Source organism: Mixophyes fleayi, chromosome 1 (assembly GCF_038048845.1).
Source record: "Mixophyes fleayi isolate aMixFle1 chromosome 1, aMixFle1.hap1, whole genome shotgun sequence".
NCBI lineage: Eukaryota > Metazoa > Chordata > Amphibia > Anura > Limnodynastidae > Mixophyes > Mixophyes fleayi.
Window position 1 is genome coordinate 54,065,588 of NC_134402.1, and position 25,365 is coordinate 54,090,952.

Consider the following 25,365-nt stretch of genomic DNA (forward strand, 5'->3'; position numbering starts at 1 on the left):
TAAGAATCATACCATTCTAGAGAAAATCAGCATCAAAACCTTGTCCTTCACTCTTTGTCTTGTGACTACACTTACTTTTCCTTAATGTACTCCTACACACTGTGATATCAAAGCCCTATATCATGACATATGTGTGGCAAAGTAATATATTGGACCTGTCACCCGGAATTCTCTACAGTGAGAAAGTAGAGCATAGTAATAAAAAGTAGAGGTCAAACAAGCAACATAAAAATGAGCAAAGGTAAAATCAGAACAATTATGAAGCATAGATGCAATAATACCAACAATTTAAGCATAAGACAAGGTACAGAACATGCATACAATGTAGCATAGAACATGATACATGGACACAGAGATAAACAAGGTGGTAGCCGACAAGAACACAGGAGGTGGCAGGACCATGAGAGCTTGCAATCGCATGAGGGAGGGGCAAGGCAGAGACAATAGGTGGGTGGTGACATGGAGTGAGGATACAGCTAGAGGCAGATGGGTCAGCAAGAGTGGAATTCTGTGGGAGACTTGTAAGTTTTGATGGAGGTGGGTTCTTAATGAGCATTTAACATTTTGGAGGTCAAGAGTAATGGAGCAAGTGTGTGTTAAGTGGACTGAGGCCTGACAGAAGAAGATGTATTGTTGAATGGTCTTAGTTTTGATGGTGTGGTGGGTAGTACAGTTGAGTCTTGTAAGGAAGAGGGTGGGAGAAGGAAGGGTCCAGAGGAAGAGCTGAAGTTGGCAAAAGACAGCGACTGGATAGAAATAAAAGACCTTTATAAGGGTTGTTTATCAAGAAAGAGTGGAGTTGTAAGATGTAATATAGAATTTTAAATGGCCAATGTTAGTTGTCAGTAGTATGGGAGCACTTTTACAGACAATAGATCTGTTTGCAGGGTCACAGAGGGATTTAGTACCTGCAATACCTGCAAACATACATTACATTAAAATCATTCCTCTCGCCCACATGATAACACGCTCTTCACCCCGTTCAGGCTATTAACTGCATCCTCTATATTAAGCCCATGGGACAGGGGCGGTTGGAGAGATGGGTCTCCGTTGCTGTGTCCTAGTGGGACATCCTGTGCTGTCTCAGTGATATCTAAGTCACATCTTCTTCTAACTAGATGTCACATGACATTTACATGGGAAATGCTTTGGTGCAGGATAATAGAGTGGTGATTTGACCGAGGTTTAAGTAGTCTATAAGGCAAAGGGTGTGTTGTACTGTACAAGCCTCTCTGTCCCCCAGCTGCACCACTAACAAAGCCAAAACATTCTTCTTTCCTTTATTTTATTTAGCATTTATTTATTTTTAAACCTGTTTCTGTTAAGGTATCTGCAAGTTTATGACTCACTAAAGAAACACATATTTTTTTTATTTATTTTATTTATTAAACGTATGTACCCAATGTAGTAAGAATGTATATTACTTTGGGAGATAGCTACCCAGGTACTGAGTGGTAGGGGGTGATATAGGAAAGTGGTCATGGGCTTGGATAACAGAGTGCTCATGAAAAAGCGTGTCAATGCATAATCTGTATAAACCGAGTAAAACCTGAGTGCAGTACGTGTCTTATCCATCTCTTTTCTGTATGTCCTTGATTCTGAGTGTAGGTATGAGAGTGGTGTATTTGAAGCTAAAGGGAGCACATTTCTGATCAAGCCTAAAAGCCTGAGCCTGAAAAGTTGTGATATTAAAGATGTTCCTGCAAATACATTCTTACGTGAATATCGTTTTACCCTTTTCTCTGTATTATGTTAGGGGACCCACATATCAAGGTCTCCATGATACACTTTACATTAAAATCTCCCCCCTTCCCTTCTTTTATCTGGCGCTGCAGAGGCCGGGTCTTCTATCTTCTTTTCTTTCCTTCTGAACACATGGAACGGCGCATATTCATGTGGTGCGCGCAGGGCCAGATTAAACCAATGTGGGCCCCTGGGCTAAGAGGCCCCCAGTAATCTGTAAAGGCTCCCCTCAGCCCCAGCGTATCACCTCAACTCCCCTCGAACATATCTGGTCCCTTCACTGCAGCCTTCAGGCTTCAGGCGGCACCTCTTCTTTCTTCTTGCCGTGCTGTCAGTGAGGAAGTCTCGTGAGACTATGTCATAGTCTCACGAGACCTCTTCGCTAAGCAGCGCGCTACGAACAGCACCTGCACTGACAGCAAGGCAGCTAACAGCATCAGAGTTGCTTGAATGAATGGGACCCGATCGCCGGCATTATGTTAAAATCTTTGTTAGGGCCCCCTGGCTGCCCGAGGCCCCAGGGCTATAGCCCAGAAAAAACAATATGTTAATCCGACTCTGGGTGCACGTCGTCCTGTGATGAGGACAATCCTGTCAATCAATGCTGTGTAGGGGGCGGGGACAGCTGGCAGCAGGGCCCATTGGGGATCTACCAGTCCGACCCTGCCCATTAAATGTACACAGCATGGTGGGAAAACAATATAACAGTAAACTGTCCATGTCAAGTGAACTTTAGACCAGTAGCAGAACTACCATTGGTACAGCAGGTGCGATGCACCGGGGCCCATAGAGATAATGGGGCCCGCTGCACAGGGAACTAGCGAGCTGTGAGCCCTGGTTCCCTCTTCTCTGCTTCCGTGCATCAAGGGTCACAGCTCGCTAGTTTTGCCTCTGCTTTAGGCTTTATAATATAAATTACTGATACTCTTTTATATATGTTAGGTAGCTTTAAACGCTATTGAAATGTGTATGAGTTACTTCATTTGCTGTCAGCTCTGTCCTTTTATTAACATTTTACATAGATTTACCTGCAAACTTTCCTGCCATATATAACGCATAGTTTTGTTTATGAGCAACAATAATTTTCTTGTTTTGTACTAGCAGAAGAAGCAGTTTACTTTTTAAGAATCTAGGGGGTAAATTTATCAAGCTGCGGGTGTGAGAAAGTGGAGATGTTGCTATAGCAACCAATCAGATTCTAGCTGTCATTGTTTAGTACATTCTACCAAATGACAGCTAGAATCTGTTGCTATAGGCAGCATCTCTACTTTTTCAAACCCACAGCTTGATAAATTTACACCTAATCACTTAAATTTTGCATCTACTGTGTTTCATACAAAGGATACCGAAGATGAGATTAGTCATTTTGTGAATTGTTTTTTGTTTAATGCAAGCACATAATTTAGGCTTGAGTGCCATTTTATAAAAAAAGTGGAAATCATAAAATTAAAAGATTTTATTAAAGCATAAGCAAACCTGTATTTCTACAAAAAGAAATGTTAGTTGTAACAAATAAGCAAAGTAGAAGTTCTTTAAATAATTTCAGAAAAATAGATTTTTAACCATCTGATTTGCATGACAACCAATGCTAACGAGAGAATTAATGAACTGCGAGCACTTATGATTTGTTAGCTATTGAATATGTAGGTTTATATAAAAGATCAAGCAGCCAATTTATGGCTTTAATGTCCTTATTATTATTCTAGACATTTACATGAACAATAACGACAATGCTTTTATATGCTACAGACATTGTTTGAATTGTAAAGCTGTGTACAATTAAATTGATTTATAAGAAAAATTAATTACATTGGTGATGGCAGGGAGTGTTCATAATGTTAAGGTCAGGCCCGGCGCTCCCATTAGGCAAGGTTAGGCAATTGCCTAGGGCGCCGAGCTCTGCAGGGCGCCTCAAAATTAAAAAAAAATTACTATGGTCGTTTAAAACTGTGCGGCACTTCCGAGAAATCCACGGGGAGGGGAGGGGAGGGGGGAAGGTGCTATGAATCTTACCTGCATTAAGCTGCTCCTCTCTGCTCTGTCTCCTCCCCTCCGCTCACTGACTGTCGGGCGTGACATCATCATCACGGCCCAACAGTGTCCCCGCCGCGGGGGCGCCGATTTTTAAAAGGGGGGGTGCCGATTTTTAAAGGGGGCGGGCGGGGGGGTGCCAATTTTTACAGTGTGCCTAGGGTGCCAAGGACCCTAGCACCGGCGCTGGTTAAGGTGCAATGGAGAGAACGGTATGTCACATAAGCCAGGTGACAAATCATAACTTTACACAGCAGTGAGTGCCACAGACAATATGATGCCCGCTCCACACAACTGATTCGATAGTTATTACAGATGTAGATCATGCCCATTCTTTTGGTAGTGTCAGCATATGTGTAGCTACAGGACATATACATTTATTGGCTCTATAAATAATTTACTTACAACTGGTGGTGGAACTTCATATATCTACTTATCTTAGGTGATGCAAGTAGACACCTGTCTGTAACCCAATTTGGGAAACACAACTTGTATTCCGGAGTTGCTAATGAAGCAGTGGCCTGTGGGTAGTACTTCAGTCACAGGGCGAGCATACTGAGTTCATCTGTTATTTACAATGCTCTAAGTCTGGTCAAATACTAACACTTGAATATCCCCTGTGTCCACTCTACAGATCACATTGTGTCCCAGAAGAACACATTATCTTCCACAAGTCTATTAGGGTAGATAGCTAGAGCTTCTAAGCTAAATGTCACAAAGCAACGTGCAATCTCAAAGCAACTTTATCACTGGCAAAACCAGAACATTGCTGCAGATTGGTGAAGCAGCATGAAGTCCGCTGACGTGGTTAGAAATGGAAAGTGAGAGTGGAGGACAATGGATGAAGAGGGCCAGTCTAGGTTGAGCATGACATTGTACCTGTGGAGGCCAGAACAAAGCTTCATTAGATCATCTCCGACAATTTCCTTTCCCTCCAAATGCAAGAATCTGCTTCTTACTAATGTATTGAAGTCATTGATTAACTGAAGGCACAAACCCGATTCTACGGTAAATAGGTAACAGACAAAATGACGTTCACAGATGTGACAATGATCTTTAAAATCTTTGTTATTTTGCAGTTGCAAAAGTCGTATTCTCCTTAAACTATAGTGGCGCCTACCCTGAATTTCTAAATAAAACTTCAATAGTCCCGTAACATGAATGTCACATTTTTAGAAAAAAGGTGCTCTGCTGTCAGACATGACCCTGAATCTAGCTTCCACACGTGACTTGAAATCTGTTCAGTTAATAAAAGCTCCCACATACCGAGTGCCAAATGCAGTAAGACATTTACATTAACCTGCATATTAAAAGTCTAAATTCTTGGACATCCTGAGTTAACTATTTCTAGTGTAAAAATAAGGAAAATATAGATTAATTAAAGGCATTGACTGGACAAAGGAGCTGCCAGCCAGTTTAAATCTTAATAATAGATTGCTTCCCAATGTACTTGTCAAATAATCTGTTACCCCTTGTAAACAAAAGCTTTTCTTTCTAGTTTACCCAACTATCTCCCCTTCTGCTTATGTCAGCTTGAGGCATGAAAAGATGCCAGTTTGCAAGGTGTCAAGTGCACAAAATGTAAAAGGCATCTACCTGGTAAAACATGTGGCCGGCCTGATTTAAAAGCTATCTAGCAAAGCTGCCCTCTTCACTCGCAAAAACAGATGCACAGCACGAAAGCAGATGTCATTATCTCACAAATTAAGTTATTTTGCCTGTTATTAAAGGAGCCTGTGGCATCCATGTGTCCGGTCTATCAGTTTTAATACTAATCATATATTGCTTTCACATGCACTTGTACTGTGCCAAGCATTTCAAAAACAAATAAATGCTACAGCCCCCTGCAAACAGATAACACAGCAACTCTACTTTTGCTTGTTTAGATATCACAAAGCCAGTATTCATTATATACACATAAAGCCGTGGTTCTTAACCTTTTTGGTGGCCGGCACCCCTTTGATCCTCAAAATATGTTCCTCCACTCCCTTGTTGTACATGTTCCTCATCATCATCACCATTTATTTATATAGCGCCACTGATTCTGCAGCGCTGTACAGAGAACTCACTCACATCAGTCCCTACCCCACTGGAGCTTACAGTCCAAATTCCCTAACATACACAGAGAGAGAGAGAGAGAGAGACTAAGGTCATTTTTTTTTATAGCAGCCAATTAACCTACTAGTATGTTTTTGGAGTGTGGGAGGAAACCGGAGCACCCAGAGAAAACCCACGCAAACACGGGGAGAACATACAAACCCGGTACAGATAAGGCCATGGTTGGGAACTGAACTCATGACCCCATGTAAAATACTTTTACATACATGTTTAATATTGCATTGAGTCAATGCCATTTCACACCAATCTTTTCGGACACAGAATTAACTAATTACTTATATGATCAACAAATCTAGATGTTAAAAATTATTTTCTGTTAAAAATCTAGCACGATGACTTGCACCCCCAGGAATGTTGTCTCGCACCCCTGGTTTACAACCACTGACATAAGGTTGTATATTACATACATATGTTTTTATGTCCATGTACCCATAAGGAATATGTACTGTTTTTTTTTTCTTTGAACAATTAAGTTATTGGCATAAAATAAAATGTTTGTGAGAACATATTTTCGCAAATTTGCAAATCATGTTTTCTCTACACAAAATGCATTTTCATTGAAGGTCATAACAGACTTCTGGATAATACATTTATCCTTGCTTAAGAAGGCAGACATCAATTAATCAAAAAGATTACTTCCATTAAGTATGTATTATGGATATACCATTCACCAATCAGGATAAAATAGATTATCACATACTGACCTTGTTATGCTCCAGTTACTCCATAAACTGCAACATAAAGGATTTTCTGGGAAATTTGATTTTTCGGTATTACATTTACATGAAGGACTTTATTAATACAGCTTTCTCCACAAGTGACTGGCATTTTGTATGTATTTTACAACATCTCAGTAATGTCAAACATAATAATTGCATGTCATTATGCATGCATGTTAAACCTTTTAAAATAATTTAACTAAACTGTAAAGTCATGGTGGTCATATTGTCAGGGTACAAGAGTTTAATACGGTTCTTACATCGAAATACTAATAACGTATGTTTAAAAGATCTGTATGAATTGTAATCTACAGGCCTATTCCTTTTTCAAACATAGAATGTCTTTCTTTTTTGCATAGTAGAAAACTAGATAAATGTTAGCATATTTATTTAAATATAATAAATTAATCTTCCTCGACAAGCAATCAGCTCAATTCCTTCCCAGCGCCCTTTGACGTCCTCTCTTCATTTGAATACAGAAATGAAGATGAAGTATCGACTGTCTTCTTATCTTTCTACTCTACCTCCTGTCTTCTTGATCCTGTACCCCCACAAATAAGTAGATCCCTATCTCCTGTGCTCATTCCACCTCTAACTAAAATCTGTAATCTCACTCTCTATACTGGTATCTTTCTGTCATAATTCAAGCATGCAGTGATTACTCCTATTCCGAAGAAAACAAAATTCTGACCCAAACTCTCTCTCAAAATAATATCCCATCTCTCAGCTCCTATGCCCCTTCCAAGCATCTTGATAGAATTGTCTACACTCGCCTCAGATGCTTTCTTTCCTCACACAACCTTTTGGATCCTCTTCAGTCTGGTTTTCGTTCTCAACACTCCACAGAGACTGTGTTGAATAAGGTTGTCAATGATTTGATCACTGCTAAATCTAAATGTCATTACTCTCTTCTACTTCTTCTGGATCTCTCTGCTGCATTTGACACTGTTGACCACACTCTTTTAATACAAACGCTACAATCCCTAGGTCTTCAAGACACTGTCTTATCCTGATTCTATCCTACCTGCCTTATCGCTCTTTCAGTGTTAATTTCTCAGGATCTACCTCTGCTCCGCTTCCTTTATCAGTTGGTTTCCCACAAGGCTCAGTGCTAGGTCCTCTGCTGTTCTCTATCTGTACCACTTCTCTTGGAAATCTAATAAGCTCCTTTGGATTTCAGTATCATCTCTATGTGGATGATATACAAATTTATCTATCCTCTCCTGATCTCTCGACATCTGTGTTTGCCCATGTTACTGACTGTCTTTCCGCCATTTCATCTTGGATGTTCTCACGCCAACTCAAACTCATTCTTTCAAAAACAGAGTTGATAAAACTCCCACCAGTCAACATTAGTTGCCTACCTGACATTCTATTCCTGCTGACAACATGTCCCAATCCGACCCTGCAAGCTCCATGCCTAGGTATAATCCTTGACTCACATCGACTCTATATCTAAATCATGTTACATATATCTAAAAAACATTTCCAGAATATGCACAAGACACTGCAAAAATGTTAATTCATGCACTCATCATCTCCCACATTGACTATTGCAATTCCCTCCTTACTGGTCTCCCCGAAATCAGACACTCACCCCTATGATTTATTTTACATGCAGCAGATTGATTTTCTTTGCAAACTGTTCTTCCTCTGCTTGGCCAATCTGTCAGTCTTTATATTGGTTGCCCTTTTTTCACCGAATCCAATATAAAATACTTCTAAAAACATTCAACACCATCAATAAAACTGCACCAAAATACATCTCCTCACTTTTCTCAAAATATCTCCCAACTCGACTACTCTCATCCACTCTCATCACATCCTCCCTTACCCAGATACAGAACTTTTTTCAGGCTGCTCCCACTCTGTGGAATTTCCACCCTCGCACAGTGAGACTTTCCTCTAGTCTTCAAACCTTCAATCATTCTCTGAAAATCCACCTCTTCAGACAAACATATAATATTCCTCAATCACCCTTTTAACCTCCCAATGTCACCCTATTTCCACCATTTACACAGTTAACAAATGACAGCAACCGTTTGACTAACATTGCTGTGTGACTGGATTATATAGCCTCACTAAGCATTTTTTACCTTTGCATTCTGGCTGGACCAACATGCAATATGTAGCACTTATCCTCATGTATCAAACTTACATTTTCCCATAGATTGTAAGCTTGCGAGCAGACCTTTTTACATCTCTATCTGTCTGTATTATCCAGTATTGATTTATTACTGTGTTTATTCCCATTTGCAATGCGCTGCGTAATCTGCTGGCGCTATATAGATAAATGTTGATGATGATCTATTCTTAGAAACATATACAGATATGTCATCTTTTACCTGGAAGCTAAAAAAAAAAACAACAGAAAAAAATAGAAGTTTCTAGCAAAACCTAGGGCCTGGTAAAGAGGAAGACATCTCTTTTTCATGTAAAGCGTTTGTGAAGATAGACTCTTTTGTTCATTTTGCTTATTTATATATTCAAAGATCTGTATGGGATCATCAGTTTACATAGCTTATTAGAGTAGCAGAACATTTTGCGCCTGTTTTATTGTTAGGAGCAAAGCAAGAAAAGGAGCAGATTTGCTCCTGGACAAAACCACATAACACTGCAAGGGGTGCCTTCATTTTTTATCTTTTGTATGAAGGGAAAGTACTGGCTGCTTTTGCATGTAGCACACATATATTGGACTGCTTTATTTTTTACACTGCGATTTAAAGTTGAGCTAGGACATGCCCCCTCGCAACTCTAAATGTTTGTACATTTTAAATATATCCTCCCCTGCAGTGCAACATGGTTTGGCCCATTTGCAAATTTGCTCCTTATCTTTTGCCTTTGTCCTAACTCTAAATGAAGCCGTTATATAAATAAATTAAGAGCTTGTTTCTGCTTGGTCAGGATTTTTTGACCCATGCATTTTACTAGCGACTACACTGATGAGGGATTAATGCTACTGTCGGTACAGCATGATGGAGTCGGTAATTTAGGAAAACAACAGAGGATCTACCTTTACTCTAAGATGCTGTACCATGCAGATTAATATCTGTAGTAAATGGGCAATGGAATAAGAAACTTAGTTACCATCAGACATCACATAGAGAGTCAAATACTTCAACCATCATCTTCACCCCCACATACACCCACCACCACCACAAGCACACACAGCACTTTAAATGCACTGGTATAATGATTTACTGCAATGATATTTGTCAAAATAAAAACCTCTACATACAATGTGAATTTCCCTGAAATAATGTGTGCTTTAGCTCCCCCCTCCACTTCCATCAACATTATGCATACATATGAATGTTCTCAGCCTGTCAGCTGTTCCGCAGAAGCCCACATAGTTTTATAGATAATTGTCTGCCCTGATAGAATTTCTGTTGAATCAGTCATTTCTCAGAATAGATCACTTATTTATGAGACTGTTGATGACAAAACTTGCCTGCAAGCAAGAAAAATGGATACAAATTTGATCTTCTCTATTCTTAAAATGAAATGGTTTGTTTGAATTCTGAAAATCTTTATTTAAAAAAATAGAGACATACTGATCGTTTAACAGGCAGTATGCAAGTGATTTTTTTTTTCTCGTTTCATCATTACTTATATTGTATAAACATCTGCTAAAAGTATTCCATTTCCGCAATCATCCTGAAACACAGATCATTTTGTATGTATTTGTATTAAGAGTTCAATAACAACAACTAAACTGTTCTTTTTAGTTCTTCAATATCTTGCATTCCGAGCAAGAACAATTGCAGTCTAATCACAGAGTGTCTGTACATCCAATCTCTACAGGGAAGCAAAACAAAATGTCAGATGCGTCTTTAGTACTTAAAAGAAAAGCCTTATTATGTCAACTGTGAATCCATCCAATAGCCGAGTATCATGAATGCAATATGAAGTGTATACACAATGAATTCTAATTTTTAAGTCACGAAGATGTATTTAATAACTTGTTGCAAGTGGAAAATTACACAAATGCGCTGTAACCAATCGTCGGACTTAAATGAATTCAGCCTGATGGCATACAACCTTTCACATGCTAAGTCCTGCCCCATCCTGTAGCCATAGCTTTCATGCAGAATTTTCTGCTGCCTTGCAGATCCTATCACAGACTATGTAACACTGCTACACGGCTAATTTACAGTTTACCCACCTCGGTTTCTCCTTAGTCTCTCTGGTTCCTTTTAAAACACCTTTCATTAGTCTTCTCACATCCACTTTTTCACAGGCTTGTTTAGTCTGCTGTTTAGCTCCTTAGTTTCTTCTTTCTTTGATTACTGGTCTTCTGCTCTTTTGTCGTTAGTCTTTATTTTGTGTGCTCTCTTATATAGAGTTCCCTCTGAGTTTTGATTGGTTGTATGCATGTCTACTGAAATATCCATGCTTTGATTCTCACCCCTTACATACATTTAAAATAGGGATCTGGCAATACTTAACATCTGTTCAATCATTTTATTTTCTACTGTACAAACCATTTGTTGTTGCAGAGATTTACACTTGGCTCTCTAACTTGGTAGTGCCCTGTGGCAGTCGTATGTACCGAAAGATGTAAAACCACTTCAAAACACATTGGTGGTTTTAGTTATTTATTTTCTAGTCTAGGCCTTCTTCCATCCAAGACTCTCAATGATATGTGTAACAGGGAAACAAATAAAATAATGATGGGCAGAGAGAGAGAATTTGATTTTCTTACATCTTTCTGTTTTAACTTTGAAGCCGGTCACATATTTCCCCCTAAAATAAAATCAGCAATTCTCTTCCAACTGTAAATTTAACCCGTTTTCTGTGCTACAATAGCTCTTTGTACATACACCATGTTTCATCTCTTTGAACCCTCCAACTTTTTTTCCTCTACCTATTGTTTGTTTATGAACGTAATATTTTATTTATCTATAAGTTGCATTCCATTGTTCTTTTTTTTTTATCTGATTTTTGCAAGTTTTTCTTTCAACATTTATTCCCCCTCCCACTCTCATTTGTATAAATGGACCAATATTTTTCTAATGACCATTCATTCTAATTTTATAAAAAATGACAACTATCCTATTGTAACCAAAAATTGGCATGCCAAGATACATGGGGGAATATTAACATGGGAGTTCTAAAGTGCAGTCATCATACAGTGCTATAGGCATCATATTTACAAACGTTGCTCACCATGTATGTACAGTGTAGTGTTTCGGTAGAACAGTAGTACAACACCAATGAAAAAAGTAAAATGGAATTTTAGGTTGATCTGTGTTGGATTCATTTTACATTTTGAAATATTGGACAATTACAGACCAATAATTGTCCCAGTATGAACAGGGTATTAGGTCAATGAAAGGACTATTATAGTTACATGAATTTTATGAGATGTAGTGGACTCTACTATGTGGATTTGTTTGTGTAAATCATTTTTGAAAACATCAATAATTCTTTGGTGGTTATATAATAGTAATCTAGTCAAAATGGCCCTGAGGATCTGATAACTGCTATTGTTGTGTGTGCACAGGCATCTTCTGGATGTTCTCAGAGGCACCGCTGATGACAGAACCTACATGTGTGCCCAGATTGGAGATTGGTCCTGTCACTTATCTGTGGGGCCATGTGGCAAGACCAACACGTTGCTGCCTTAAATCTGTAAATGTCAGACCTTGCTTTTGGTTGGGTACCAGATACAGCACAATATAAGTATTTTTAATAAAATTCTTAAGCCAAATAAATCAGGAAAGTAAAATCTGGGAAAATTACCATTCTTCCTTACAGATTTTCAGTTCAAAAATTGATCAGGGAACATGCATGATATGCAAACGATTTACTCCTCTCTTTTATGCTACTGTAGATATAATGCACAAAATATTGTTTCATTCAATTATAAGGGTATTAGATGTCACTAATATGCTACACGACAAAACATGAGACTTCATTACTGTATATGGGATACTACACTCTGATAAAATAATAAAAAAAGAAATTACATTGGTTATAGTTCAGGGAGGAATAAATATATTTTAGAGAAATGGGAGTAAAAGATAAATTGAAATGACATGATAAAACACTTCTGTGATAATGACTGGAAATGACAGCTATGGAGCCCGGAGTATGGTTAAAGCATAACAATTTATTGAGCAGATATAATCCAGAATAGTGCAGGGAAAGGTACAAACCGAATATAGCTGAGACTGAACAATGGATCTCTGGGTGAGGCTGAAAGCAGGTAAATAACAGATAATACGGCTGGTGCAGATGAACTGGGTGAGTAGAATCAAACCAGGAACAGAGATGTTGGCTAGCAGCTTGCAGTAGTCCAAGGCAACAGGAGAAGTAACAACAGCAACAAGGAGAACAACAACATTAACAGGAGCAGCAGGTTAACCCCTACTACTGAGGGAAAAGACAATGGTAAAATAGCAGCACCTCTGGTGGGTCAGAGGTCCTGCAAGGCAAATACAAATAATATCAAATCCAACATAGTCCAAGAGACAGGCGCTGCCGAGACAAAGTAACATCCTAAGGTGATGTTGCAGTACAAGCGAAGGCAGATCCTGACACATGAGACAAAGAAAGACAAAAAAAGTGTTTGAAATGTTGCTTATGGAAGTGTGTTTTGCTGAAGCAAAATGTATCATCCATTTGTATTTAAGAAAAAGACCTGCTTACTTGTGTCACACTATTCACTGTACAAGATTCCATGATGGAAGTTAAGTCAATACATGCCTAGATATAAGGATCAGCTCAGCCGCTTCTGTATTAGTGAAGCTGGAGATAATTTTATAATTAGAGAGCTGAGATGTCACAACTGACAGTTTATAGATTTACTATTGTCTCATTTCTTTTATAATAGGATAGAACTTTGCACAGACATTTAAACCATTATTGCCTTATGTGGCATGCTCTAGGAGACGTCTCATCTATATGCTCTTCTCAGTGTTTGCTGTGCTTATTTACAGTTTAAATAGCTATTCTTTGCTGGAGCTGTCCTTGCCTTAAAACAAACACATTGTCAATCTTTAAAAAGTTGAATTATGTATTTCTTATTGTTTTGAAATTTATGTACTTTGTGGGTAGTGGGATGTCTTTAGTTTCTGGGGACAATTTATAACATTGACTTCTACATTATGTTCACAAATTGAGGTTATTGTCCTTGTCTATAAGTGTTTATTTATTTTATATATATATATATATATATATATATATATATATATATATATATATATACATTATTTCATTACAGTATATTTGTTTGTGTAATCAGTTAACTACTTACTGTTACCTTGATGCCATACATCCTAAGCCAACTACTGTATGTGTTGCTGGGCATAAAGACTTTACAGTGATTTCCCACAGGCATTGTTATATAGCACGCTACCAATTTTTCAAGACATGCAATGAAAAGGATGTGAAACATTTATAATAGAGTTTATAGTTTACAATAGATAAGACAATTCTATCCGCCTATTATTATACTGTTCTTCCATCAGCAGTTTTACAATGCCACATTATGTGTGCCTTGTCCACCTTCAAGTGACATTAATTTATTGGCTGTTACATGCCCTCCAGAAACTTTTACCAAATATATTGCTTTATCTGTCTGGCTTACTTATGCACTTTTCAGCCGAGATGTTTACTTTTGCTGCCGCTGGACACCACAGAGCTCTGCGGCACAACTTTAAATATAGAACTTATTACCTAAAGTGTTGTTATCGGTTATAAAATTGCACATTTTTATTTTTACTACTGCTTCATTGGTTGCAGTCCCATACTTGCATGCTCTCCCAGAATATTGACTCCTGAATTGACTCATTTCATTGAGTCCTCCTGGACACTCGGTGAAGGGTAGGCCATCCTCCTGGATCCTGCTTCTCTTTTTTGTATCAAGTGGACTGGGCCTTGATGGTGTGATTCAGGTGATTGGGGCCACCGTCTCTGCCGCATAAGGACACCATTCATACCTTGTAAGATAAATCTAAGTGCAGGGTTAGCGTTGTACATATCAGACACCACTAGAATTAAGAAGCAATATAAGCCCATGACTCGTGCTATGCTCTTTGATCTATGTTCCTTGTTTATATTGCACTGAATTGTCACATACTGTGTTATTATAAACCTAATTAGACTGTAAGCTCCTCAGGGCAGGGGCCTCTTGTCTCAATTGCCTTTCTATTGCAAGGTCTGTCATGGAAGTTGTTCTGCTGTATATATCTAACTATTGTATATTGCTCCACGTATGTAAGTACTGCCAACCGGGTGCCGATTTATAAATACCCATGCATACAAAAAAGTTTGGCTGGTTTATGAAACCAAACTATTTAGTAAGTATTTATGTTTTAATGTTAGACCAAATTTGGGCATTTTGTTTCGCTTCATTATCCAACTCTACACAGTTGACAGCACTGTCTTTATATTGTAACGTCCAGTGACATTCAGAATCTTTTCTCTTACAGCCATTTCGTAGAGTGACGTTTTCTGTTGTGAGTCAACCTCAGGACCCTCATCAGGGGTCATTGCAGAGTTGCTATGACAGTGGACTAGAAGAATCTGAGACGCCGAGTAGTAAGAGCTCATCTGGACCAAGACTGGGCGCCCTACCACTCCCAGAGGACAACTATGAACGAACTACGCCGGATGGCAGTGTTGGTGAGGCAGAGCATATGGAAAATGGTAGGGGCAAAGACATAAAAGTATACTAGGGAGCAACTAAAAAGTGGAATGTCTAGTATATGTGTCCATAAAATGTTTTAGTCTGATTTTAAAACCTGAATTTGACTCCCAGGGGTAAAACTTGCCATTAAACACATTGCCGTTTTAAATTATGCCGGCAAAGTCGCCGAATATCGACGATTTGCTAAAATCGCAACTTAATACATTTACCCCCTGGACAGGTATCTTTAAATGTGAGTGTGTAATGGCCTCACTGACAACATGATATAGACATTTTACTATTAAATTATACATTCAAACATATTCAGCAAAGTATATATGTAAATCGCTTCTCTATCTGTAAGTTGTTTCTTTAATGATTTAGAATTTGTCAATGTTTTTAAATTCTCGCTGATATTTTTTTTCACGGCACATGGCTTATATTTATTTTATTGTGTATGTTAGGAAAATATTACAAACACCCACACACACAAACAAGCACACATGCAAACACACACGCATATATATATAAATATAATATTTAAATATTTATATATTAAGTTGATCCTTCTTAGAGCTCTTGCTCTGAAGTCTTAGAAATGGACGGATCTAACACTGCATCAATAAATTTAAGCTATGGACATACAGTATTAGAAATTGATCTACACCATGCTTATATTTTATTAGATGTGTCTACGAAATTCATATATTTATTAGTGTTTGTTTTCACTCATTGGAAGTAATACTGTCAAGAAACCATATCTAATGTAAACAACAATAAGAACATTACAGATAAAACTCTATATTGGAAAACCAAAGCTCAGAGACAAAGAGTGTTCTAAGTGGCTTGTACTGTAGGCATAACTTACAGATATAGATGAAGGTTGTCATGGTAAATGAGTACTTTGGAATTAGTGCAATGCTGTGTTACAGTGACGAGTCATGAGAAAAGCCTTGTAGTTGAAGAGAGAAGGTGCTTGACAGATAGCGATGGGAAGGACATTCCAAAGGCATGGGATCCTACGGAGAGACTGAAGAGATCCTTGAGATGAATGCAATAGGCAGATAATAGCATATCTCACAAGGGGAGAAAAGTGAAGACAGGTCGGTTAGACAGTGGAAATGTGGTTTCAACCTGCGTTGTTTAGAAGAATCACATAATACAGCTGTCTTAGTATTTAGTTTCTATACAATCAACATTGTAGAGTTTTGTATAATACATCCATAAGCTCTCAACAAATAACCTTTAAAGAGCGGTATATATTTATTGTCACTGTCACAATACTTGTGGACTATTTATAGACTGCTGACTTCAAGTTGAACACTAAAATTGTAGAATATATTCAAACAATAATAGAATAATGGTAGTAGATCAAACTTAAAATAAGTGATAAACGTTTATAACTTGTCTGAGATGAGCAACCCTCCCTTTTAGCAGGAAGTTAATCCAGACCAGTAAACTTCTACGTGGACTTTTTATCTACTGGCTTGAAACTATGTTTCTCATTTCACCAACTTACAGTGCAGCAGAAGGTTTTCCAAACTAAAACATTCACGAGAAATCCAGTGTGGAGGGAACGTTACAGACTAAAGCGTGTTTATGCAGCTGTCAGTAAAGTGATGCCATTGTCAGTAAAATGATGAGCCGCAGGTGCGGAATGGAATGTAGAACGCCCAGACAGAAAAAAATAAATTAGGGAACTATGTGGAGGGCACATGCAGTTTACTGAATGTTTTATGAATGATTTAAACAAGGAAAAAAAATATGTTATATATTATTTTTCCATTAATCTCTATTCTCCACTGAAAATAATTACCCTATTGAAGAAATGATTTGCATGTGGGCAGAGCAGGAGAAACAATTTTGCCAGAATTAAGAATGCAATAATGTTTATTAAATGGTCCCGATGTGGGCAATATATACCTGAGGATTTAACGTTTTGATGTAAACAATAAACTGCAAAAAGAGCAAACAAAAAAACAAGTAAATATTTGTTTGATTACCTACTTGCTTTTCTAGATTGCCGAGATGGAAAATCCTCTGGCTCTTCTAAATGAGCTTCCTAGTGATAATTTTATCCAAATTACCTTCTAAAAGCATTGTTTTGAAAAAAACTACTATTACTTATTGCTGTGCTTTCTTTTCCAATGATTCTTTTAGATGTGTATTTGTTTGTTAAAACATTCTAAAGTGTGGGTTACTAACTAATTCAAAATCCATGCAAAAAGAATTAGAGAGTTAATTTAATTGGCTAATTTAAAGTAGCTTGCTCAACGTTAACTGCTGATTGGTTACTATGGGTTACTGTGCATTTGCATTCTGGCAGTAGATAACCTCCGCTAATCCTTCCCATATATACGGTATGTTTCAAAATTATGTAAAGTTAACATTCATGTTAGCTTTCAATGTCTGTAAACAATTGTGTTTTGTTTACACAGCCACATACATAAGAGTGCATGTAATTAAGATGAGCTTGTTATTTTTTCCACCTTTTAGTACAATATTATCCACATAGCTAATACATGAATTTTTGATATAGAGTGTTTATAATAGTTACGTATCTATCGTCAGCAAATAGACTACTAATTGTAATCAGGGAGCAATGTCTGCTATTTCCAGGGTTTTCTTACAAACACATGAAATATTTATTTTCTCTAGCTCTTTGGAAGGCCTGAAATTAGTATATGAGGAAGTAACTACTTAAGGGTTATTGTCTGGTGGTCAATCGTGGTTTAAAGGACTTTCAATGAAGGTCTGAGATTGAGATTTATGTGATAGTATGTTTTATTTAATTCCAATATTAGCCATAATAAATAAAAGCACTATTAAGCTAGCCCTAGAGTACAGTACACAATTGCATGACATTCTCAGTATGTTTATTCCAATTTAAGTAATTTCTATGTACAGTCACCCCATATAGGAAGCAGGGGAAAGGTCTAGTGAAAGCCACATCAATACCTGAAGCCGGAAGCTGGGGGCTTGTCTGCCCCATTCTCTGAATGGAATCACTGCAGCATACTGTGTGGAAGGACTCAATCCATCTAATCCTAATTAATAGAGAACAATAGAGAACTACTTTACTGAATTGGACTAAATGGATTGAGTGTTTGAGATGGGAAAATGTATCTCCCTACTGTAAATGCTAAGGATATTATGCTGGACCATGTGTTCTGTGAGCAGATAAAGGCTTCAGTGATGACATCAAAACTCACCAATTATAAGTGATGCCATCGCAACTCACATTTATGCATATATTAGTTGCAGGAGTTTATACACACATTAGCGTCACTCGAGCAACTTATATTTGCCTCTGCAGTATTCCAGTACATTATCTCTGCTAACAGTATTCCTTATGTCAGTTCTTTATCTGCAATTTAGGTAACATCATACAGCACATAGGAACAGAAGATATTCCTTTGAGAATCAACCTCTCCTATTTTAGACTTTTAAAATGTATTTGCTAATTTACCTTAATTGCTTCATAATTATCATTTGTGATAAACAATATGTAAACAAACAGAGTATAGTATCATTTTCCCTTAATGAGTGCTTTGTATGTAGATAAATAATAGTATTGCTGCATCATGTTTTACGATGATTTAGGTATGGCATCTTGAATGAAAATAATCTATTTTCCAGCTCTTCGTGATTTTTTTCCCCCCTGGTTTATTAAAAAGAATATAAAAATATTCAGCACTCTGGAAACTTCACTGCGGGTGATCGGTTTAATTAAAACCCATTACGGCACACTACTGTAATGCATACCTGGAAATCAACCAAGTTTTAAACAGCTTTGGCATTGAAAGGCTATAGGGTGAAATTTATGATCAGGTCCAAGAGTAATGAGCCATGACATAATGTTACCACAGGCATGACAGACCACATTTAAAGTGCAATCCTATTTAGTAATTCCAAATATATATATATATATATATATATATTTATTTTTTTCTGCCAATAGCCTTTGCTTTTTTTTCCCTTTCATCCAGGCAGTGTGATAAACCATCAAGTGGTTTTCTCTGTGCAAAACAATATTCTAAAGCGGATGAGCTTAATGCTCCTAGAGTGACAGATGTTAAAGTGAAAGTTCTAATTGCCATAGTTTACTGGAGCTGAACAGAGGTGAAACAAAGCAACACCACAGCTGGGACCTTTCCAAATGTGGGTTCAGAAGTCATGCCCCAGATAATGCAAAAGGAAATACCAGGACATTTGCAATTTATAGTATATTTAACGACAGGAGAATAAATCATTTAAGTTATGTAGATAATGAAATAATGAGATTTCTTATTCCCTATTCAGGTCACACTTAATAAGGTCTAAAAAATATGCTGTTAAATACGTTGCTCATAAAGAATGGAAGTGCATTCATTGCATTCCTTACTGAAGAAAATAATAGCAATGATACATCATTATTTTTCTGGGCAATATTAATTAGGCAAAACATGCACTAATAAACTACATTTAGTTACAGATGGTGGAATCTGATTTACTGTACATTTGTATTAACATATAATGCAAATGTTATACTGATTTACTGAAGTTAAACACTTTGGGCTTCAAGTAAATTATGTTACTGGAGCATTGTTCTATGTAATGTTTGGTTAATATACACAATGTAGCTCTGCTCAAAAAATGACCACTGCCTCTAAGCTGGCGGTAGGTATTGACGCACAGATAGGGGAGAGAGCGTCTCACAGAATGCATGCCTTTTCTTCCTATGAGCAGAGCTGGATTAAGGTTCTGGGGGGCCCGGGGCACTCTAGACAGGGGGATCTCTATGATGTAATATGGTTATCACTTTAGACAAATGCACAGGCAATACTGTGTGCACTACTGTTAGGTACACACAGCTCCGCCTTCACAAGCAGACATACCTCCCAACTGTGCTTGTTGTCGGACCAAATCCTGACTAAGCGGGACATTCACCCTAAATCTGGACTACCCCACCAGATTCAGGACGGTTGGCAGACTATCCTGCTCTCTCCTACCTGTTCTTATCACTTTCACCAGCTGTGGCTGCTGGAGTCTTTAGCTCACTTGCTGCTTGTCTGGATCCTGGAATGTTGGATATTTTTTAAAAAATGGGTACATGAAATTTAGAAAACTCCAAACATCCCAGTGTTAAATCAGCATATCACCCACATTTAATAATTAGGCTTCCCACAGCTCCAATATTAAAATAATATTATTCACATTTGATAAATAGATCTGCTTCCCTTCTACCAGCCCCAACATTAAATTAATAGTATTCCCATTTAATAGATAAACCTTTTTCCCTCCCTCCAAACAGCTCCAGCAATAAATTTAATGGCAGCTATGTTTCATAAATATAATCATTTCCCACACCATCCCATGCATTAATTAATTAATATTCACATTTAATAAATAGCCCTCCTCCCCAAACTCAGCCCCACATTCAATTATTAGCTCCCAAACCACTCCAGCATTAAATTAAAGGTCCAATCAACCCATCTTTAATTGATAGACCCCACTATTAAATTAAATAGCCCCACCAATAAATTATATTGCCCCACATCAGCCCACAAATAAAATAGCACCCTTTAAATAAATAGCCCCCAACTGCTCTCCACCATTAAATTAATAGCCTGCCTCCCACATTATATTAAGACCCTCCCTTCAATTAAACATTTTATTAACATACCCCCCTACACACACACATTATATTAACATACACATCCCTCACACACATTATATTAATATACTCCCCCCTCACACACTTATTATAATAACATAATCCCCCCTCACACACATTATATTAACATACTCCCCTCCTCACACACACATTGTATTAATATACTCCCTCCACTTACCTTGTTTCATTAGCGCACGCTATGTAGTCTTGCTTCTCTTCACACATGGGATGGCACCTGTCATGTGGTGCACGTCCCATGTGAAACTGATAGCAGACCACACATAGGCAAAGGGAGGAAAGGGACGGGGGACAAATTGTAAGGATCCGCGGCCAATGATAGAAGGTGGCTGGTCCCGGAGGATGGGCCAGGCACCATGTAACAGAGACTTGAGCCAGTCACTACACCAGCCCAAATTAGTCTTTTATCTGTTTGCTGCCCCTAGGCCCAGCCAGCCCCTGTTTTGCACATTAAAACTAGCAATGATACCGCACATTAAGACTTGCATTGATACCGCACATGAAAATTACCATTTATACCTGCACATTAAAAACACCATTGATATTAAACATTAAAACTAGCATTTATGTATTATTATTTATTATTTAAATAGCTGGATGTCTTAATATGATTGTGAAATCTCTCTATATGTAGAAGAATAAGTTTGTTTGTTTGTTTGTTTGTTTGTTGGCGAATATCTTCCACAGCTCTCAAGGTAAAGCTGACAAATAATACATAGTTATTTAGTATTGAAAATGTAAGATAGTAGACCACATAGTGACAACACAACAATGCAACAAAGCGACAGAGCCAGGGCCGTCTTTCCCATAGGGCACAATGGGCAGGTGCCCGGGGGTCCTGCAGCCCAGGGGGGCCCGTCGGAGGAAGCAAAAAAAAAAAAAAACAACCTGAAAAAAAAAAAGAAAATACTTACCGTGCTGTCAGCTGGCGATCCGGCTCCCTCCATGGTCTCCTCCTCCGTCGCGCTTGCAGTGCATGTCGGGCGTGACGTCATCACACCCGCCCGACATCCATTGCGGAGCGCGACGGAGGAGGAGACCAGGAAGGGAGCCGGATCGCCAGCTGACAGCACGGTAAGTATTTTCTTCTTTTTTTTCAGGTTGGGTTTTTTTTCCTGCCTCCGACGGGTCCCCTAGGGCTGCAGGGCCCATATATATATATAATCATTTTTTTTCCGTATGTATATGGGCCCCGGTGCAGGCCCAGGATGTTCTGAAGAGGGCCCTGGACAGAGCGACTGCTGAAAGGTAACCTCGCAACAACACGACAAAACGACAAAGCGACAAAACAACAAATCTTATTTTCTAAATAGCATTTTTGGGCTATTTACCACATAAATGGCTAATATATAAAAACTGCTACACATTACAAATCGGACCCAAGCAACGGCGGGTGACCCTGCTAATAAAACAAGAATGGTTATGTGTTATCTCATTAATGTTGCTCCTACAGTCCACTTCTATTGCTTTGAATTAAAAATGTTTCAGGTGCACTGTGGTTTGTATTAGTTCCATTTCTACAAAGTAAAGGAACCAACAAGGTTTCCTTCCAGCAGTCAAACAATTGTTTGCAACCAAAAAATTATGTTTCAATATTTGTCGTTCTGTTGCATTGTCACTATGTGGTCTAATAGGTTACTTTTTTTAGATTAAATAACTATATACGATTTGGCAGCTTTACCTTGAGAGCTGTGGAAGATATTCACCAACTAACAAAATAAACAAACAAGCAAACTTATTTTACATATATATAGAAGAGATACATATATATATATATATATATATATATATATATATATATATATATATATATAAAATAGCTATAAAGGATAATAAGTGGAGAGAATTTAATATGCATAAATCTGCAAATATCTTATACAAATTAGTGCGCCTACATTTTATAGCGGATAGGTGCTATTATAAAAGTATATTTTGACACTCTGTTTTAACTACAATCTTTCAATGCTATTAAACATATATTTAATTCACAAGGCAAAATATAATTTCAAAGTATAGCTTTTTAAACCATAAACCAGCAATACCAGTTAAAAAGAACTGTAAAGAGAGAAACATTATAGCAATGTATGTAGTTTATTTTTAATTAAAACTTATGAAATATTCTTAAATGAGTCTGCAATTTTCCTATTATAAAGCTGCCCTGTAACAGAGTGTGCTCTGTACCATTAGATAGTTTTGGAGACATTTTAGTCTAGAAAATATGTACATTACTCACAGGGCCAGATTAACCATAGGGCTAACATAGCCCAGGGGCCTATGGCATCCAGGGGGCCCTTGAAAGTGCTCAGCAGCAGTATTGATCAGTCGGGGGTGGGGGCGCGATCAGTGCTGCTGAGCACTTTCTTTGCGGTCCTTCCCCGGCACGCTGGAGTCTCCTTACTGAGGAGATCTCGTGAATCTCACTCTCACGAGATCTCCTCAGTAAAGAGCGTACAGCGCGCCGGGGAAGGAGGTAAGTGCCGAGAGGGACGGACGGGCAGCTCACATCATCATCAGCTCGGGTCACGGGGGGGCGTGCAGCTCGGATCACGGGGGGGGGGGGCCCTCACAGGGAATGGAGGCCACCTTAGCCCAGGGGCCTCCATTCCCTTAATTCGGTCCTGATTACTTATGCAAAGTGACACACTTCACAACATTCCATAGTATATTGTTTGTATTGTGAAACCTGTAGTTAGAGCAGGGACGGAATGGGCCGGCGGGCCGCTCAGTCTGACCACTGTTTGGGCCGGCAGCCGCATCGCGTGTCATGTGATGCGGCCGTCTGTGCGCCCCCCCGGGCTGAAATTTGCCAGCCCACGCCTGAGTTAGAGATGTTGTAAGTATCATAGAAATAGTTTTACTCTCCGTTTGCACTATTCCAAAAAAATATAAAAACTTCTAATTTCATACTCACATTACCAATATTCCGTGTACAGCTGTCTGCTTGTGCAAACTACTTATTTAACATTTGCTCCTTGAGTGGAGTGAAAGAACTTTTGCAGTTCAATTGAGACAAGTCTCTGATTACAGCTTTGAAACCATAAATCTAGCTCTACAATGCCAATTGTATTGCTTGGATTTGAATTCTGGTAATTTCTTCTACAATATTAATGGATCATTCTGACAGGAATAGAATTGGAATTGAAACCTGTCAAGTATTCATTTGTCACATTTAATTGGAATCTAGGTAATCTGCAGTGTTTTGCTTGGCTAGGTTTTAATCAGGACTTGCATTGAATTTTTCATAGTAAGAATACTTTGGAAACTATCCTGGTTCTTAATTGTGATTGTCTTAAATATTTGTCCCCCTATTTTAAATGAAATGAAACAATAAGCTTTCACTTAATTGGTTTGAATCTTCTCTTATAATATTTGCAAATGAAATATTTTATTCAATGCAATACTTACCTGATTGCTATATAAGCAAGCCAGGGATCTTAAGGTAAGCAAGGCATTTTTCATGGTACAGTAAGTCAAAGTAGGCCGGATTAGCTTGTGCAAAAGCAAATACAGGTAATGAAAATCCACTCACAAAAGTTCTGATCCATTGGTTAGCTTCATGGTAAAAAAAAAAATTATTGCCGCAGTGCAAGCAGATTTGTTAAAAGCTTAACCAGAGAGCTAAAGAACTATATATAATGCTCTACTTTCAATGTTTACATGTATAATATTTATCTTACAGTGAGAAACATGCAAATTATATATGAATGTAATACATTATATTTTTTATTATTCAGTTCATTTGTCTATGTTTTGTTTTTCTTTTGCTTTTTTGAAAATTAACTTATTAGTTTCCAAAGAACAGATTGCATGCTATTTTTTTATTCTGTTTTCTTGTGCTATGTCAAAATGTGTTATGAGATGACATTCAGATTTATGCGAGAAAAATTTATTGCAACACATTAAAATGCAAATACTGTCATTCGTAAACAGCTTTGATTACGTGCTTGCAATGTATACGTCCAGATTTCAGAGATTTCTCGTTGAAATGGAATAAAATATGACAGGCTGTTTTTATTTTTGTGTATAAGTGTAACAGAGTCCCTCTAGCCTATCATTAAGGAACGTATTTTTTTGTGGGTTTTTTTTCTTTCTGTTTACTATAATACTCAATCCTATAGAGAAATAGTGAAGGAAAGTGAGACTGAAACATTGTACAATTCAAATTGTTGGTGATGTACAACTATCCTACTGTTAAAACATTGAAAACATAAAAGCAGGCAATCATTTGCTAAACATTTACTATCTTATTTAGGTTTGGGTGTAAACTGACTTTTTACTGTATATAGTGGCTCAATAAAGCCATTGAAGGTGCACTGCATTCACATAGTGTGCACATGCCATCTATTTATACATTACAAATGATGCTCCATATTTTATTTGTCTGATTTTGGACATATAGGTATTTCCAATTTTGTTTAGGGGGTTTATACTAGTTTATGTAAAGT

At 37.8% G+C, this 25,365-nt stretch overlaps 1 protein-coding gene across 3 annotated transcripts in view; it reads left to right on the top strand.

The window, feature by feature from the left end:
• PCDH7 (protocadherin 7) overlaps positions 1 to 25,365 on the top strand; it is a 585,593-nt gene that overhangs the window by 269,064 nt on the left and 291,164 nt on the right. For 2 of the 3 annotated variants that reach the window (XM_075194763.1, XM_075194764.1), the window contains exon 2: positions 15,050 to 15,266. The exons of the other annotated variant lie outside the window; for it this stretch is intronic. In XM_075194763.1, the coding sequence (XP_075050864.1) occupies positions 15,050 to 15,266 (217 nt within the window). The remainder of the gene's footprint in view (positions 1 to 15,049; positions 15,267 to 25,365) is intronic. 3 annotated transcript variants of the gene reach the window in all.